At 41.4% G+C, this 19331-nt stretch overlaps 1 protein-coding gene across 1 annotated transcript in view; it reads left to right on the top strand.

Moving 5' to 3' along the window:
* The first annotated feature begins 791 nt into the window (after positions 1-791).
* BRINP2 (BMP/retinoic acid inducible neural specific 2) overlaps positions 792-19331 on the top strand; it is a 79254-nt gene continuing 60714 nt past the window's right edge. Inside the window, exon 1 of the mRNA XM_007937609.1 lies at positions 792-1060. Within this exon, the coding sequence (XP_007935800.1) occupies positions 792-1060 (269 nt within the window). The remainder of the gene's footprint in view (positions 1061-19331) is intronic.

Genomic DNA, 19331 nt, shown 5'->3' on the forward strand with positions numbered 1-19331 from the left:
TAGGAGAAAAGGGATTTCCCTAATTCTCTGCCTTGCAATTCTCCATGTGAAAAATAGGGCTGCTGCTTGACTTACATCAAGCACCACACAGTCTATGAGGACATTTCTGCAACATATTGAACATGTGTGAGAAAGGCAGATAGATGGGGTTGTGCAACTCAACATAAGAGACATAGCAGATTAGGAGTCAGACTAGCTGAGTTCAAATTCTGGTTTCATCACTTAATATCTGTGCAAATTTCAACTACATTTTTATCTCTCTAAGCCACCATCTTCTCATCTGTAAAATGAGGACGATGGTATTTCTTCATATGATTCTTCATATGATATATAAGAGTTAAATGAAATCATATACATGCTTAGTTCAATGCCTAGAACCAAGTGCGTTACTCGGGTTTCTAGAATCAGCATTTGATAGTGCAAATGGTTAAGCTCACCACTACTAGCTGAAAGGTTGATAGTTTGAACCCACCAACCAAAAGATACCTTGGAAGACAGAGCTAGAGATCCGCTTCCAAAAGGTAACAACCTTGAAAACCATAAGGGCAGTTCTACTCTGCGCACATGGGATTGCCATGAGCGGGAATCAACTTGAAGGCAACCAATGTAAAAACAGCAGAACAGGCCTGACCCAGAAATGTTAGATGCTCACAGGCCCATAAGCTGAGATCAGGGTGCTTACTGAATTCTTGCTTTCTGTTGTCCTTTTCTAGTTCCGGGAGCCCTGGAGGAGCAGCACAGAGGGGGAGAGTGTGGCGAGAGAATGAAGAAACCAACTCCACAGGAGAAGCATGAGGTGGCAGTGTGGCACTCGGTTTAGAGGGCTTTGGCCGGCAGCGGCCCCATGGGCAATCCTGCTGGCACTGGGTCTCCCCGGCTGGGTGCTGGCTGTCTCGGCCACAGCTGCCGCCGTGCTCCCTGAGCAGCATGCCTCCTCAGCCGGCCAGCCCCCCTTGGACTGGCTGCTCACAGACCGGGGCCCCTTCCACCGTGCTCAGGAATATGCTGATTTCATGGAGCGTTACCGTCAGGGGTTCACCACCAGGTACAGGATCTACAGGTGAGTGGGAACCACCCCGGCCCTGGCTGAGTCAGGGGCTTCCCTTAGAAATCAACATGGGCAGGCCCCACGGGTGTGCAGGTTCCAACTGTTATGCCAGCTGGAATGCCTTCACATTGAACTAAAGGAGCAAGCTGGAGGAGCACCAGGCAGAAAAATCAGCCTACCATGTTGGTTCTTCAAAAAAAGCAAGAAGAAAACACGTACAAACTGAAAAACCTGCTGATGCCTCCTGGGGAACTTAGCAAAAGGGTTTCTATTTATAGGTTGTGCTGCTTATAATTTGAGGACAAATCAGGCAGCACGGAGTCAGCATGTGGCCCATGCTACTGCAGGAGGTCAGAATCAAATGCTGGGGCCAGGTTTTAACTAATGGGTTAGATACTTCTATAAGCTGTAATTACTTAGACATGCAAATGAAGGCAGGGCAGCCTTAGCTCCTTTCTGAAAGATCTGGAGGACCCTATGGGGTCAGGGACCAACCTGCCCTCACGCTTTACAACATCTCACCCTCAACTGGCCTGTGAATGGAAAAGGGCTGTCTCTCTCTGTCTCCTTCTGTGCATCCCTAGGAACACTGGAGCTGAAAGTCAAACATGATACCTGCCTGGTCCATCTAAGCTGGGATAGGCTGGGCATGCATTCCTGGGCACTACAGCAGCCTTCTGAAGCGCAGTGCTCCTCCACATCTGGTGACCCATGTGACCCGGCAAGCCTGAGGGTTTACATGAATGATTTCCAACTTCCCCAACATCCGCTTCCCCTTTCTCTCTTATCACCTCTCCATTCTCCTCTTCATCTTGCCCATAGTCTTTAGACAACCCTTGGAACTTTGTCAAAATTCTTCTTTTTTTAAAAAAAGACATTTATTTTGTAGTTTACAAACTAATGTTCCTAATGCAAAAGAGTGAGAACCTGAAAAAACACAAACAACAACAAAACCACAAACCTACCTATTATTTCAGCATCTAAAGGTTGTGATTATTAACATTTCCATGTATTCTGTATATTTCTAATCATAGGAACATACCGGCAATTTTGTTCCTCTTGCTAGACTTAGCATTTTTTATACCTTATATAAATTAACTCATTTATTTCCTCCAACAACTTTATGTTGGAAGAATGACTATTCCCCCTATTTTACAGATGAGGAAATTGAGGTCCAGAGAAGTTAAGCAGCCTGATGATTAGCACATAGCTAGTAAATGGCAGACCCAGGACTAGCTCAGAAATTGAGTCCAGAGCCAGGATTCTTAAAGTATTGTTAAACACAATTTCATTTTCTAAGATTTTTTCTTTTTTTTTAACTTCTATAGTAACCAATGAAACCTGTTTAGGTTGTTATTGGGTCTCAGAGATAAGGTTTTAGCAGTATTCATCCCTAAAAGATTCCTAAATGATAAGAGAGCAGCTAATAGAGACTGTCCACCTAGTTCATAGTCCCCTTGCTTGGTCACAGGTAAGGGGCCAAGACCTGATATTTGAGGGGCTGGTACCTCTTGTGTTCAAAGATGCAAAGAAACCAAATCCTGCTTTTCAGAAATGTCCTGCCCAGCTCCCTTTTCAGGCTGTGGCTCCTTCCACTGTAATTAGATGCAGTTTGGTCCTGGAAGGGACTGCAATTCACACTCTCTGCTTTAGCAACTCTGGTCCTTGCCATGCTCCAAAGACTGCAGCAAAAATCCACGTAGTGTCACTGAGGCATAGAGAGACCAACTGAGGCTGGGAGTGGTTGAGATAACACCTATTCAAGTGAGATCAGATGAAAGAGCAGCAAAGGCACAGAGCAGAGGGTCATCTCAACTTCTAACAAATGTGTGGGAATCTAGACATATGCCTCACAAACTTTTATAAGGTAAATTCAGGAAAATCATTCTCTTTACCAAGGAATTTCTTCTTCCATTCCTTTAAAAACAAAAATCAGAAAATCCACTCAAGAATGTGTTTAAGCCATGATTCCCTGTGGCCTATTTAAAATGAGGTTTAACTTAATTCAGACTTTCCAGTTTATCTCCAATCTATCAGAAGCACAGTTATCACAAAACAAGTAATTTTTAAAAGTATATTGGAACTGAAATGTCTGACTGGAAATCCCAACATCACTGTTCCATTCAAAGAGCTACGTTGTTGTTGTTATGTGCTGTCGAATCAGACCCAACTCATAGCGACCCCTCCTTGGGTTTCCAAGGCAGTATCACTATGGAAGTAGATTGCCCCATCTTCCTTCCGAGGAGTGGCTGGTGGGTTTGAACCACCAGCCTTCTGGTTAGCAGTCAAGTGCCTTAGCCACTATGCTACCAGAGCTCCCCAAAGAGCTATAGGACTATTAAAAAAAAACCAAAAAACCAAAAACCTATGCCATCCAACTCATACCAACCCCTCCTTGGGTTTCAGAGGCAGTATCAGTATAGAAATAGATTGCCCAACCTTCCTTCTGAGGAGTGTCTGGTGGGTTTGAATCGCCAGACTTCTGGTTAGCAGCCAAATGCCTTAGGCACTAAGCCACCAGAGCACTACAGGAAGGGAATAAGTTATCAGTCTTCTCCTTCTCTCAGTAGATTTTCCTTCTCATCACGCCCCAGTCCAAATTTGGATAACCTGGCAGCCACTTACTGCCTGGGTGGTAGCTCCATGGGGAGCATCTGTAATCACTTCTGTGCCATCAACTGTTCTATCAGTTGGTAATAGTTCTCTGATCATTTAATGTAACAAGCTCTTACACTGTGCCATTCTGTTTCTCTGGGGTCAGTTATTGCACATGAACCTCTACTTAGAGAAACACAAACCAGTCATTCTGACAGGAATGCAGCATTCTGATTTGTGCCCCTTTTGTGGGGTGAAGAAAGAATGGTTACATACCACTGCTCCAAGAGAATTCTGGGAGTTTTGCTTTTAGTTATTAAGCAAAATGGTGGCTCCATGGATCCTTGTTGGGCTCCATATTATCCCAATGGCAATTCACTCTTACTTGTTCCCATTTTGTCTCTAGTGGCAATTTCCTCTGGCAAATCCAGGACCTTGATTACTCTGACTAAAGCAGGTCACAGAAAACTGATAAAACAAGGTCATCCCCAATTTTTTCTCTTTTTATCCAGAAGGGCAGAGGGAGAAAAAGGTTACAGAGAATATTGGAAGTGATTTTTAGGGACATTTTGGGGTCTCTAACAGAATTAGTCTTTCATTTGATTCTTTAAGAAAACTTTTGGTCCACAGAAAATCAATAGTATCCACATATACCTTCCATATTAGAAGGGCAGTAGACTGTGGTTGGGGGAGGGATCAGACTTTCTAATTGAGCTGAAATATTTGATGTGGGAATGCATGAAACTCTCTCAACCTACAGGGAAAGGAGACTCCTTTCCTTCTAGCCATGTGAACAGATCATAACTATTCCACAGCAAGGTTCTAATATTAAACTCACATCCTGCCTATTCCTATTTGGACATCAGAGCTTGCTTTCACTTTGCAGATACCTGATCAAGCTAGAACAACTCCAGCTTCCCTGCCATGGACCCAGGATTGTTGTTCTCTCTCAATTACATGTTGTATTCATGTATAGGATAGGTGCTTAAGAGCAAAGGCTCAGGAGCCAGCTGGCCTGGGTTCTAATCCTGAATCTATAGCTTACTAGCTATATAATGCTGGGGAAACTACTTAATTTTCTTGTCTGTAAAATGAGGATAATAATAATAATGTCTACCAGGTGGACTGATATACAAATTAAATGAGTTAGTTGATGTGAGGCACTTAGAATGCTGCTTAATAAGCATTACCTATTATTAGTAAGGGAGCTCTGGTGGTACAGTGCCTAAGGCATTTATTTGACCGTTAACCAGAAGGTTAGTGGTCCAAACCCCCCAGTCACTCTGTAGAAGGAAGATGGGGCAATCTCCTTCTGTAAAGATTTACCACCTTGGAAACCCAATGGAGGTCACTGGGAGTTGGAATTGACTTGATAGCAGTGGTTTATTATTATTAGATTGTCCCCAGTAAATATTAGCCAGTGCAAGAATGGTAGTCAGATGAGAGCCATGGATGCTATCTTTGTTTTAATGCCTGTTCTGGTGGCACAGTGCTTAATGCATTTGGTTGCTAACCAAAAGGTTGGCTGTTTGAACTCACCAGCTGCTCCATGGAAGAAAGATAAGGCAGTCTACATCCATAAAGATCCATAGCCTTGTAAACCCAATAATAGGGCAGTTCTACTCTATCCTATCAGGTTGCTCTGAGTCAGAATCTACTCATTGGCAGTATTTCTTGTTTTTTGTTTAAGGGCATTATACAACTTGTATTAGAAGGAAAACATATTTTGCTTTCTTGTTTACCATTTTAGAGCAAATTAATCCCACACCTCAATCCAGCTCTTTGTTAGAAGGGGAACTAAACTGAAGAATGATTGATCCTCTCTGGGACACACGTTTACCAGTCTTAGGAGCTATCGGAGATATCAAGATAATTTCCAGCATAGTATAGAACAGATACAGGTCAAGCTTTTGACAACTGAACAGGCCTTCCTTAGGCAAGTCCTCCAAAGCCTGAACACTGACAGGTCTCCAGTCAAAGAGGGACAATATGCACTTTGGTTGTTGTTAGCTGCCATTGAGTCAGTCCCCTAACTCAAGGTGATCCTACATACAATGACTGTTGTGATCCATAGGATGTTCATTGCCTGAATTTCAGAAGTAGATGGCCAGACCATTTTCTCCTAGTCCATCTTAGTCAGGAAGCTTCATTGTAACCTGTTCAGCATCATAGCAATGTATAAGTCTCCATTACAGACTTGTGGTGGCTGTTCATAATGTGTACTGTCCAGGAATTGAACCCAGGTCTCCTGCATGGAAGACAAGAATTCTACCACTGAATTGCCATTGCCATGATGTTGTTGTTGTTATTAGGTGCCATCGGATCAGTTCCAACTCATGGTGAACCTCAACTGCTTGGTCCTGTGCCATCCTCACAATTATTGTCATACTTGAGTCCATTGTTGCAGTCGCTATGTCAATCCATCTTTTTGAGGATCTTCCTCTTTTTTGCTGACTAACTACTTTATCCAGCATACTATCCTTCTCCAGGGATTGGTCCCTTCTGCCAACATGACCAATGTATGAGAGACGAAGTCTGGCCATTCTCATTTCTAAGGAGGATTCCAGTTGTACTTCTTCTAAGATAGATTCATTTGTTCTGATGTCCAGCAGTCCATCGCACATTCAGTGTTCTTCACCAACACCACAACTCAAATGCATCACTTCTGAGATCTTCCTTATTCATTGTCCAGCTCTCACATACATATGTGGCTATTAAAAATAGCATGACTTGGGTCAGGTGTATCTTAGTCTTCAAAGTGACTTCATCAGCCTCTTAAATAACAAGATGGGTATGGCTATCTCACCCAATTTTTGTCAACCATTGAAATTAAGTTAACCAATCTCTTTGCCTGTCCACTAGCCTTGCCAAACAAACTTCTGAGCAATCAGCTCACTTCCCAGGCACTGTCTCATCAATGGACAAGCTGGTAAGAGCAAGAAGAGAAGAGATCTAGTCTCCAGTTCCATTTGTGATCCCTAAACCCCTTCCTTCTTTGTTCCACTCCATTACACTACAATAAGCACTTAAATGGCTAACCTCTCAAAGAAGTCCTTTGAGGCTTATGGTACTACCAGGGTCGATGAGAGTGAAGTAGACTTGTTCAAGGTCAGAGAGGTAGCCAATCACAGCCAGAAATAGCACTCCGGGTCCCGGACTTGAAGTCTTCAGCTCATTACTCTAGACCACGCCACTTCCCTTTGACTGGTAAGTGCATCTTCATCATAAGATGCAACCTAATCAGGCACCTAAATTGCACTGATGCAAATGTAAATATGGTTTCTCGAAACACTCTAGTGGTAATCTTCCATTCTCTGCTACAAATCAAAGTAATGAGCAGTCTGCTTTTTCTTTTCTTTTTTTTTTTTTTAAATTTCTTTTTGTATTAAGGTTTTAATAGAGAGATAATCATGGGATTGGAAGAAAGCCAAGCCACTGTGATGAAACACTTAAAATTTGGAAAGAATAAATTAAAATTAAAAGAGAAATTAGAAATCATACAGAACAGTGAGTATAATATGGTGGTTGGGAGGAAAGCAAGGCTAGGTAAACCAAAAACAAACCAAACTCACTGCCGTCAAGTCAAACCCAACTCATAGTGACCCCTCCTTGGGTTTCTGAGGCGATATCACTACGAAAGTAGATTGCCCAACCTTCCTTCTGAGGAGTGGTTGGAGGGTTTGAACCACCAGCCTTCTGGTTAGCAGTGAAATGCCTTAGGCACTATGCTGCCATGAAGATGAGTCATAATCATCTCCATTTCTAAACCAAAACCAAACCCAACCCATTGCTACTATGAATCTGTTCTTCACAGTGGCCCTATAGGACAGAGTAGAACTGCCCCAGAGGGTTTCCAAGGCTGTGATCTATGTGGAAGCAGAGTGCCACATCTTTTACCTGCAGAGCTACTGGTGGGTTTAAAGTACACACTTTTTGATTAGCAGGCAAGCACTTAACTACTGTATGAGGGCTCCTCTGCTCCATTTCTAGCTACCTCTTCTTATAAAGGAAGAGTCTGGGGAAACATCAAGAGTCTTATGGGAAAGATATTTTTTAAACGACAGTAATAGGTATCCTCACTGAGAAAAAAGTACATTATATTCTGATTAAATTTGGGGCAAAATTTTCAAGTTGATAGAACCAAAGTAGGGCAAAGCTAAAAACCAAAAGGGTCAAGCAGTCCTTAAAGGTAGTTAGTGTTGAGACAAGAGTGTGTTTTGGTCAGAGGCATCTAGAAACATCCAATAGGACAAGTAGAGCTGGAATCAGATTGATGCTGAGAATGTAGGCAGTCAACAAGGAGAAAGAATATTTTAGAAGGGACCAGGGCAATAACCTTAAGAAAACATGTCTGGAATTCATCAGAACAAAAAATAAGATTTGACAATAGCTCAGATGTGTCAGGAAGGAGAATTAGGAGGAGCCAAATATTAGATCCGTACTATTCAAAGGGTGGGCTGTCAGCCAGCAGCATCCGCATCACCTGAGGGTTTATTAAAAATACATAATCTCAGGCCCCACCCCAGACCTCGAGTAGAACCTGAATCTGCATCCTAATAAGATCCCCAGATGAACAGTAAGAACATTGAAGCTCGAGAAGTGCTATGATTACAATAAGTGCTTGGAAGATGAAGAGGAGAACAAAAGTTCTCCTTTACTTCTGAGAAGGAGAGAGGGCTTAATGGTGAGTCAGCATCCCACAATGCATTTGGGATGGTGAGAAGACCTACAGGAGATGGAACGAATGAAATAGAGAGCAGTCACGAGAAGATAAATTTAGGAGTTACCAGTGCCGGGACACATGAACTCATAAGAATAGATACAGCAGCTGGGGGAAAGTTTAAAAGCAGAAAAGGCTGGAGGGCCTAGAAGCAGCCTGAGGTCGCCTCCCAGGAGACAGAGAGCTGAGGAAGCAGAAAGCTGCTGCTGAAGCAATCACAGGAGGAGCTCTACCACTGATTTATCATTCGGACTGCGTCTCTCCGACTAACAAATACTGATTTGGATAAACAGCAAACCCTAGGAGAGGCACCATCTCCAATTAAGAGATTACAATCCACATAAATAAATGGCAAAGGCAGCTCAGCCTGCCTAGGTAAATCCCAGAGATTTCTTGGGTGTTCATTATAGATATTGAGGTGAAGAAGGGTTGCATTATTGCTGAACTAGCTGCAAGGTAACACGAAGGAAGCTGGAGTTCTCAGATTGATGGGACAAGTAAGGAAGGAGGTTATCTCTTCTGGGGAAAATGATCATCACCTGAGTAAGCTGGTGGGTTTCCTTCTCAATGGGTTTATATTTTCACAACAAGGTAGTTTGTGGAGATGAAAGGAAAGAAGAGTGGTGCACAAACCACACTGTAATTCAAATTAGAGCAAAATTAGAGACAGTGTGACAATGGTGAACCTGCATTTATGGTCACAGACACTATTTCTCAGACCACATGGGTAAGGAGATAGAAAAGGGACAGAACAAAATGTTTATAAATTACTTTAATTAAGAGTTCAATGCTGGCTAAATGTACTAAAAATCCAAACCCATTATTGTCAAGTCAATCCCCTGTCATGGTGACCCCATGTCTTACAGATAGAACCACTCCAGAGGTTGTTGGGCATTTTATTTTTTCTTCCTGCACTCTTTATGGAAGCAGATCACCAGGCATTTCTTTTGCAATACTTTTAGGTTAATGTTATTGTTAGGAGCTGTCAAGCCAGTTCTGACACATAGCAATCCTATGTCCAACAGAACAAAACACTACCCAGTTATGTACCATGCTCACAATCCTTGCTATGTCTGAGCCCATCATTGCAGCCACTGTGTCCATCTCATTGAGGGTCTTCCTCTTTTTTTGCTGACCCAGCACTTAACCAAGCATGATGCCCTTCTCCAGGGACTGGTTCCTTCCTGATCACATGTGCAAAGTACATAAGATAAAGTCCCACCATCCTGCTTCTAAGTAGTATTCTGGCTGTACTTCTTCCAGGACAGATTTATTCATTCTTCTGGCCCAAATCCCTGGGATTGAGGCAATTCCAACTCATCCTGACCCTCTAGGGCAGAGTAGAACTGCCCCATATGTTTTCCGTGGCTGTAAATCTTCATGGAAGCAGACTGTCTCATTTTTCTCCACAAAGCAGCTGGTGGGTTTGAAACACTGACCTTTTGGTGAGCAGTCCAATGCTTTAACCATAGCGCCACCAGAGCTCCTATTCTTCTAGCAGTCCAGGGTATATTCAATGTTCTTTGCTAACACCATAATTCAAAGGCATTAATTCTTCTTCAGTGTTCCTTATTTATTGTCCACCTTTCACATACATATGAGATGACTGACAATATCATGGCTTGGGTCAGGCTCACCTTAGCCCTCAAAGCGATACCTTTTTTTTTAAACAACAACAACAAAAAAAACCCCACCAGTTTAAAGAGATCTTTTGCAGCAAATGTCCCAAATTCGATATGTCATTTGATTTCTTGACTGCTGCTTCCATAGGCACTGGTTGTGTATCCAAGTAGCTAAGCACAAACTGTTGGTATCACACAGGGACCTGAAAAAATGTGTAGCACTGCTAATATGGAAATACACAATCTAGATTGTAAATCAACATAAGATATTTTAAACCTTCTCCCAAGGGATTTCATTCCAGTGGTGTCTGGATGATGAGTCCCCAGCAAGGTCATAGGTAGAGCCTTTAATCAGGCCTCCTTATGCTTGTCCTTGTACAGAGTCTGTACCTCTATGTCTGATGTGGAAACACATCACACCAGTCCAATAGACTATTCAAGCTACTGTTAAGTACAAAGAGGTGAATGAGCAAGTGTTCTCTTCTCTGGAGTGGGAAGAAATAGTACATATACAAACAACTACAGGCAGTCCCCAGGTTACAGACAAGATCTTTATCTTTGAGAATTTGCGGGTGAGTCAAAATAAGTACTTATGGTTCTTATTTAGCCTTACAGTGCCTAAGGCATTTGACTGCTATCCATAAGGTTGGCAGTTCAAACCCACCAGCCACTCTGCAGAAGGAAGACAGGGCATTCTACTTCCATAAAGATTTACCTCCTCGGAAACCCAATGGGGGTCACTCTGAGTCGGAATCTACTTGATGGCAGTGGCTTTACTGCAGGAAGGGAGCTCTGGTGGAATAGTGGTTAAAACATTCAGCTAACTAGAAGTTGGGCAGTTCAAACTCACCAGCCATTCCTCTGACAGTCTGCTACTGTAAAGATTTACAGCCTTGAAACCCTGTGGGGCAGTTGTATTCTGCCCTATAGTCACCATGAGTTGGAATCAAATCAATGAAAGGGGGTTTGGTTTTTTTTTTTTTTAGGGCAAGAATAGCCTTGAAGCCTTTTCAATGATTGAAAAGCTACATGTGCAGTAGTGAAGGTGATTGTAATGAAGAATTTGTTGCAAGAAGGGGCTGGTTCAGTTGTTTCAAAACTAGGGCAAATTTATATCACATTAAAGGGCAAGTAGGAGTTGTCCAAAAGTCATATGTAACCTAGGGACTGCCTATAATTCGAAGCACAAGGAGAGCAATATTCATTTATTCAATAAATATTTTTGAGGGCCAACTCTGTGCTTGTTATTTTATTAGATTCTGAAATAAATCAAAAACAAAGTGACATAGTCCTAAATCTGATGCGACATACAGATAAGTACATTTGGAGAAGGTCAATGTCAAATTGCCCAATAAGCACCGTAAGCATGGTTTACTTGTGCTTACTTACTACTCTGTTGTGAACAATATCACATGGATTTCACCACATCTGAGGTGGTGAAAAACATGTGAAACTGTTCATTACAGAGTAGTAAGTAAACACAAGTAAGCCCATGCTTATCCTGCTTATTGGGTAATGTGCTCCTGGAGAAAGTGCTAGATTACTCTGCATAGAAATTCTGGAATGAGGTGATGTTTAGCCAAAACTTTGATGGATGAGTGGAAACTCACCAGGTAGAGATGGAGAATGGTGTTGGAGACAAAGGAACAGTATGACCAAGGGCATGGGAGTGCCACCTATGGTCTGGGAACTGAGCCATCAGTCCTGTGTGTCTAAGGTGGATGTCAAGAAGTGAAGTGTATTCCTGTGTCATGCCTCCCTGCTCCTCCCCACGGTGTTTTTTCTGCCATATCCTGTCCCTCCCAAATGCCAAAAGTGTCTCTTAGACACTGATTTCTGTAGGGTACAATTTCAAAACACTATCATTGAAAGGCATGTCATTTTCCTGCATTAGGAGTGAGTAAAACCTGATGTAAAAGGAATTGCATGTGTGGAGAAGGTAGCCAAAGACAATTCCTTTAGCTGCTACGTTGAAAAAAATGGAGTGTGAAGACATTGAGTTTTAAAGGGATTTAAGATACACAACTGATAAAGTTCAGAGCCAGCATTCAATCCATAAACTAGAGGACTTGACCTGAGTGATTATCATTGAATCAAACAAATCATCTGAGTCTGGGATTCTGAATGCTCAGAGAGATTGTAACTCCATCTAACTCCAGTTGTAACTCCCTGGGCTTTTTGCCCTCCCCCCATTCTTCCTTTCTTTCCTGGTGAGAAAATAGTAAGCAATACTTTAAGATTTGGTAAAGTTACTGATTGAACTGAAAACTCAACATCAGTTATGCTTAAAAAACTTGATTTGGGTAAGCTTATTGCACCATGCATTTATTCACTTGGTCCTCTCCTGGGTGTCTGTGGAGGCTCTCCTTCATGCATGGCATTATTCTTGGACGTATAACCAAAACCAGAACCGAAACAAAACAACTCATTGCCATTGAATTGATTCTGATGCACGGTGACCCTGGGTGACCCTGACAGAGTAGAATTGCTTCATAGAGATTTCTTGTCTGTAATCTTTATGGCAGGAGATTGCCAGGCCTTTCTTCTATGGTACTACTGGGAGGGCTTGAACCACCAACCTTTAGATTAGTAGTTGAGTGCAAACCATTTGTGCCACCCAAGGTCTCTTTTGAACACTATAGCAGGATACAAAATATACAGAAGACAGGGTTCTGTGATTTCTAGGAGTTTTGCTGTCCAGTTTGAGTGACAGCATACATACAGGAAAACATACTGGAATGTAGCATACCAAATGCTGGGGAGAAGAAGGCAGTTAACAAGTTTTTAGTGATTTCTGAATATATTTGTGCCAGAAAGACATTCTCAGGATTGTAATTTCAGTTCCTCCAAGAATACAATGACTCTTGCCCAAAATTTGCCCTTGACATCGGGCCCATGCCACATTAGCCACTCTGGCTTGAGATACGATTTTAAAGATGGTCTGTGAAAACAAAACATGAAAATACACATATACAAGGAATGAAAGGAGGATCTAATATGGCCAAGGGGAGAAGGCAGGATCTGTTTGTTTTCAGATGAGATTTAGTGGAGAGATCTTGAGGCAGTCAGGCAGAGGAAAGAGGATTAATTTTTGCTTTGAGAAATTAATTTTATTCATGAATGAATTCCTACTTAGAGAAGAGTATCTGTAGAAAAGAGTGAGGTACGCTTCATCTAGACATTGTTACCTCACAGATACTGCAGAAGAGGGACACTGGCTGGTTATGTGGTCTTTTTTTCCTTCTTTCTTCTCACAAGAAGAACTTTTTCTGGGTCAGGGATTCTCAACTTTATTTTTTTTTTTTTAAATCAGCTTTTGCTACAATTCTCCCACTCAGGGCTTCCTGCATCCCCCACAAAAGAAGTATTTTAGTACATGGAGCTTAGGACAGTGAGGGACACATGGCATGGAATTTGTTCATCCAGGACATAGTTATGGAATCTCTGTAGGTACTGGCCATGTTACCAGTGCTGAGACTCAGCTGTGAACCAGACACAGTCCAGTCATTGGAGAACTCTGCCCCCAGGGATGACCCATGCAAGCAAGTGGAAGGTCTGTGAAGAGCAAAGGGCTGTGGGTGACAAGTTTATTTCCCATGCCATCACCCATCTTCCTCCCCAGGGTTAGAATAACATAAAGAAACATAAACAACACAACGAAAACAAAAATCCTCATAAGTGGACCAGTAAGTAACATCATGATAAACAGAGAAAATTTTGAAGTTGTCAAGGATTTCATTTTCCTTGGATCTAAAATAAACACCCATGGAAGCGGCAGTTAAGAAATCAAATTTGCCACAAAAGACTTCCTTAAAGTGTTAAAAAGCAAAGACGTGACTTGGAAGACTAAGGTGTGCCTGACCCAAGGCATGATATTTTCAGCTGCCTCATCTGCATGTGAAAGCTGGGCAATGAATAAGAAAGACTGAAGAAGAATTGATGCATTTGAATTATGCTGTTGGTGAAAAATACTGAATATTGAATATACAATATTGAATATACAGTGAACAAATCTGTCTTGGGAGAAGTACAGCCAGAATGCTCCTTAGAAGTAAGGATGTTGAGACTTCATCTTACATACTTTGGACATAAAGAAGGGCATCGTGCTTGGAAGAGGATCAGTGAAAAAGAGGAAGAACCTCAGTGAGATGGATTGGCACAGTGGCTGCAACAATAGGCTCAAACAAGGCAACCATTGCAGTGAGGACAGTGTAGGACTGGGAAGTGTTTTGTTCTGTTATGCATGAGGTCACTAGGACTCGATAGCACCTAACACCAACAACATAGATCAATAATTACCTGATTCTAAAGTCAGTAGTTAGGAGTTTACTTAAAACTGATTATTTATATGCAATTGCCAGGCAAAACAGATAATACTGCATCTCTGAAATGGCATTCAGTGTCCCTCCTGCAGAGGATTTGATTTACAAAAATTAAATTTATATTATATCCTTATAGAAACACACCAGTTGTGCAAACCAGCACATACAGAGTCTTCTGTGGATAACTTGTTTCTGGAAGGTATTTTTGTGATCTTCACACTTATTGGAAGGCATCCTCCCACTCAAGGTTCCCCAGAGCCCACATGCAGATGGACAACTCTGGCGGGAACAGAGGACTACAGGTTCTATGAGTGGGATGAGCCAGGCTCCAGCCCCCTGGGGCCCATCTTCTGCATCCCAAAGATATGCTGGGATGCTAAACAGAAGAGTGGGAGAGAAAAAGAGCCCAGGAAGCTACAAATGGAGGCACCATTTCTCTCAGAGCATTCAGGATTCCAGGCTTGGATCATGCACTTGACTCAATAATCATCATTCAATGGTAAGGTCCCCTATTTTATGGGTGAACACTGGCTCTGAATATTACCAGTTGTGTAAGAGAGAGTTCTCATCTCTAATATGGGTGTGCAAATAGTATCTCCCCTTACATGGTTCTTGTAAGAATAATTTGAATTAATGTATATTAATTCAAATTGTTGTTGCAATTAAGTCAATTCCAACTCGTGGTAACCCCATGTGTGCAGAGCAGAACTGCTCCATAGTGTTTTCAAAGCTGTGACCTTTTGAAAGCATATCTTCTGGGCTGTCTTCCGAGGTGCCTGTGGGTGTTTTCAAATCACCAGCCTTTCTGCTAGTAGTCAAGTGTTTAACCATTTGTGCCACCCAGGGACTCCATATTAATTATTAGCACTAAGTAAAATGTTGGGCATATAATAATTACTCAATGTATATTAGCTACTGTTATTAATGTTATTAATATTTCATAGTATAAAGGAAAATCTTTGCTTTCTTTCCCTAAGTTAAACAGAGACTTTGGCCAACTCTTTTGCTTTCTTAGAACAATTTTTTTTTTTTTTTTTTTGGTCCCCTTACTCCTTCCTTCCTATGGGAAAATCCAAGAGACTGGGGGGCCCCTGCTGCCTTTTGGTCTATGGTTCAAGATGGTGTATTGTCAATGAATTAAGATCCCTGCTTACACATTTTCTTGGCTTCTGCTGTCTCTAGAACATACATGCCCTCAAGTAAATACACTACTCTGATCACTCCTCCTCATCATAGCTGACACACTTGGCATAGGTCCATCGGAGGGGTAGCTTCCTGCCTATTCCATCCCTAATCTCAGTAATGTTGTCTCAGTTGCTTCATTTAGGATTGAGTAAATCAATCAGATTGGCAAACAGGATAAAGTTGTCTTTAATCTGAGGCAGGGGTGGGATTGTGGGAATTGGAATTCTTTCAGATTTAGGCCCAAACCTTCATCTCTAATCCAGCTTCATAGTTATAAATCTGCCATACTTGCCTTTGGATACATAATGAAAGCTACAGTCTGTGATCTTCATCAATAAGTGCTTCAAGTCTTCTTCACTTTCAGTAAGCAAGATTATGTCATTACATATCACAGGTTGTTAATTACTCTTCCTCTAATCCTGATGCTGCATTCTTTTTCATATTGTCCAACTTCTCAGATTATTTGCCCTGTATATAGATTGAATAATTATGGTGAAAAGATACAACCCTGATGCACGCCTTTCCTGATTTTTAAATTACACAGTATCCCTTTGTTCTGTTTGAACAACTGCCTCTTGGTCTATGTACAGGTTCCACATGAGCACAATTAAGTGCTCTGGAATTTCCAATCTTCATAATGTTATGCATAATTTATTATGATCCACACAGTTGAATGCCTTTGCTTAGTCACTAAAATACAGGTAAACGTCTTTCTTGTATTTTCTGCTTTCAGCCAAGATCCATCTGACATCAGCAATTATGCTCCTTATTCCATGTCCTCTCCTGAATCTGGCTTGAATTTCTGGCAGTTCCCTGTCAATGTACTGCCACAACCGTTTTTGAATTATTTAAAAGAAAAATCTTGCTGATGTGTGATATTAATATTGTTTGATAATTTCTGCATTCTTTTGGATCACCTTTCTTTGGAATGAACACAAATACGGATCTCCTCCAGTTGTTTGACCACGTAGCTGTCTTCCAAATTTCCTGGCATAGATGAGTGAACACTTCCAGTATTGCATCCATTTGTTTAAATACCTCAATTGGTATTCTGTTAATTCTCAGAGCCTTGTTTTTCACCAATGCCTTCAGTGCAGTTTAGACTTCTTCCTCTAGTACCACTGGTTACTTACTGAAATGGGTGAACATTGACCAATTCTTTTTGGTACAGTGAATGTTTATTCTTCCCATCTTAGTCTGATGTTTCCTGCATCATTCAGCATTTTGCCCATAGAATCCTTCAATATTGCAACTCGAGGCTTGAATTTTTTCTTCAGTTCTTTCAGCTTGAGAAATTCTGAGTGTGTTCTTCTCTTTTGGTTTTCTAACTACAAATCTTTGCATATTTCATTATAATATTTTGTTTGCTTGAGCCACCCTTTGAAATCTTCTATTCAGCTGTTTTACTTCATCATTTCTTCTTTTCACTTTAAGTACTCTATGCAAAAGAACAAGTTTCATAGGCTCTTCTGGCATCCATTTTGATGTTTTCTTTCTTTCCCGTCTCTTTAATAACTTTTTGCTTTCTTCATGTTTGATATCCATGATGTCATTCCACAACTCATTTGGTCTTCGGTCATTAGTGTTCAACGTGTCAAAGCTATTCTTGAGATGGTCTCTAATTTCAGGTGAGATATACTCAAAGTTGTACTTTGGCTCTCATGGACTTGTTCTAATTTTCTTCAGCTTCACCTTCAATTTGCATATGATCAGTTGATAGTCTGTTTCTGTTTTGCAGTTGGCCCCTGGCCTTGTTCCGACTAATGATATCCAACTTTTCTATCACTTCTTTCCACAGATGTAGCTGATTTCATTCCTGTATATTACCTGTGGTGAGGTATATAATATACGTGTATAGTTGCCATTTATATTGTTGAGAAAAAAGAATTTCCAATGAATAGATTATTGGTTTTGCAAAATTTTATCATGCAATCTCTAGTGTAATTTCTAGCACCAAGGCCATATTTTCCAACCACTGATCCTTCTCCATTTCCATCTGTCACATTCCAATCACCAGTAATTACCAATACATCTTCATTACATGTGTGATCAATTTCAGAATTTGGTAAAAATCTTTAATTTCCTCATCTTTGGCATTGGCGTTTGGTGAGAAATTTTGAACAATAGTAGTATTAACTGGTCTTCCTTGTGAACTCAAACCAAACTCACTGCCATGGAGTTGATTCTGACTCACACCAACCCCCACTGGATTTCTAAGGCTGTAAATCTTTACAGAAGTAGGCTGCCTCTTTTTCTTCCATGGAGCAGCTCCTGGGTTTGAACCACTGACCTTTTATTTGGCAGCCAAATGCCTTAACCACTACACCACCAGAGCTCCTTGGTCTTCCTTGTAAGTATATGCATATTATCCTATCTCTGACAGCATTGCACTTTAGAATTTCGCTGCCGTCAAGTTGATTCAACTCAAAGTGAACCCTCCATGGGTTTCTGAGATGGTACTTTAGGATACATCTTGAAATATTCTTTATGACAATGAATGTGACATTGCTCATCTTCAATTTGTGATTTTTGGTATAGTAGGCCATATGACTGTCCAACTCAGAATGGCCAATACAGTCCATTTCATCTCACTAATACCTCAGATGTTGATCTTCAAGAATTCCATTTATTTTTTTACAATGTCCAATTTTCCTAGATTCATACTTCATACATTCCACATTCTGATTAGTAATAGATGTTTGCAGGTGTTTATTGTCATTTTGTGTTGTGCCATATCAGCAAATGAACCTCCTTAAAGCTTTATACTCTATCCACATCATTAAGGTGGACTCTACTTTGAGGAGGCACCTCCTCCCCAGTAGTATTTTGAGTGTCTTCCAACCTGAGGAGCTCATCTTCAGCACTATAATCAGACACTATTCTGCTGCTATTCATAAGATTTTCACTGGCCAGGTTTTTTTAGAAGTAGATTGCCAGGTCCTTCTTCTTAGTCTGTTCTTCATCTGGAAGCTCTGCTGAAATCTGTCCACCATGGGTGACCCTGCTGGTTATTTGAAATACCGGTGGTATAGCTTCCAGCATCATAACAACATGCAAAGGACCACAATATAACAAACTGAACAGATGAGTGGTTGATTGATCTATAAACACGCCTACCTACTTTGAAGAAACCTTTGGTGATACAGATCACCTCTACTTACAGCTTGCTTTGTAAATTTGACTGTTCTTATAGTGACAAGATTGGCGTATGTTCTGGGATCCTCCCACTTACCCTTGAAATCCTTTACAAGCTATAGGATCAGATAAAGCAGAGAAAAAGGACCATGGCTGGGTCTTCTGGGTCAGTATTAGAGTCTGCAGGCGAAGCTGTAGGAAGATTAGGGCTGTTTTACCCAGGCTGTGTTTGGGGGAACATTCAGGAGTCTGCTTGGATGTCCTCCCCTATGCACCCATTTAAAATTCCTTGGGTATGCTGCTTTGCTGGGCTCTCCCAGAAGCCTAGAAAGGTTTCTCTTTCTCCCTCCCATTCAAAGAATAAATAAGGTCAGAAAGTCAGAGAGTGAATGAATAAGTAAGATGTCTCCTAGGCTGGGCAGGAGCCCCTGGTGGGAGGAAAATGATGCAGCTAGAACCGGCGCTACAACATGCCCTTCATTACAATCACATTTTCCTTGTGTGTTGGGAGAGCCTGTGCCTCACCTGGGGACGTGCTGGTGACGGAGGAGGGACAGGAAGGAAGACTCTGTGGGGAGTGAGTCCTCTTGAATCCACAGAGGCATGTAAACACCTAATGATCCCTAGACATTGGCTACATTGTTGGTTTACTAGTAACAGAGGTAAACTTTAGCATGTTGAGTCACCTTTTTGCTCAGCCGGTT

The sequence above is a fragment of the Orycteropus afer genome, unplaced genomic scaffold, assembly GCF_000298275.1.
Source record: "Orycteropus afer afer isolate SDZICR_OR568_19922 unplaced genomic scaffold, OryAfe1.0 scaffold00043, whole genome shotgun sequence".
NCBI classification, from domain to species: Eukaryota; Metazoa; Chordata; class Mammalia; order Tubulidentata; family Orycteropodidae; genus Orycteropus; species Orycteropus afer.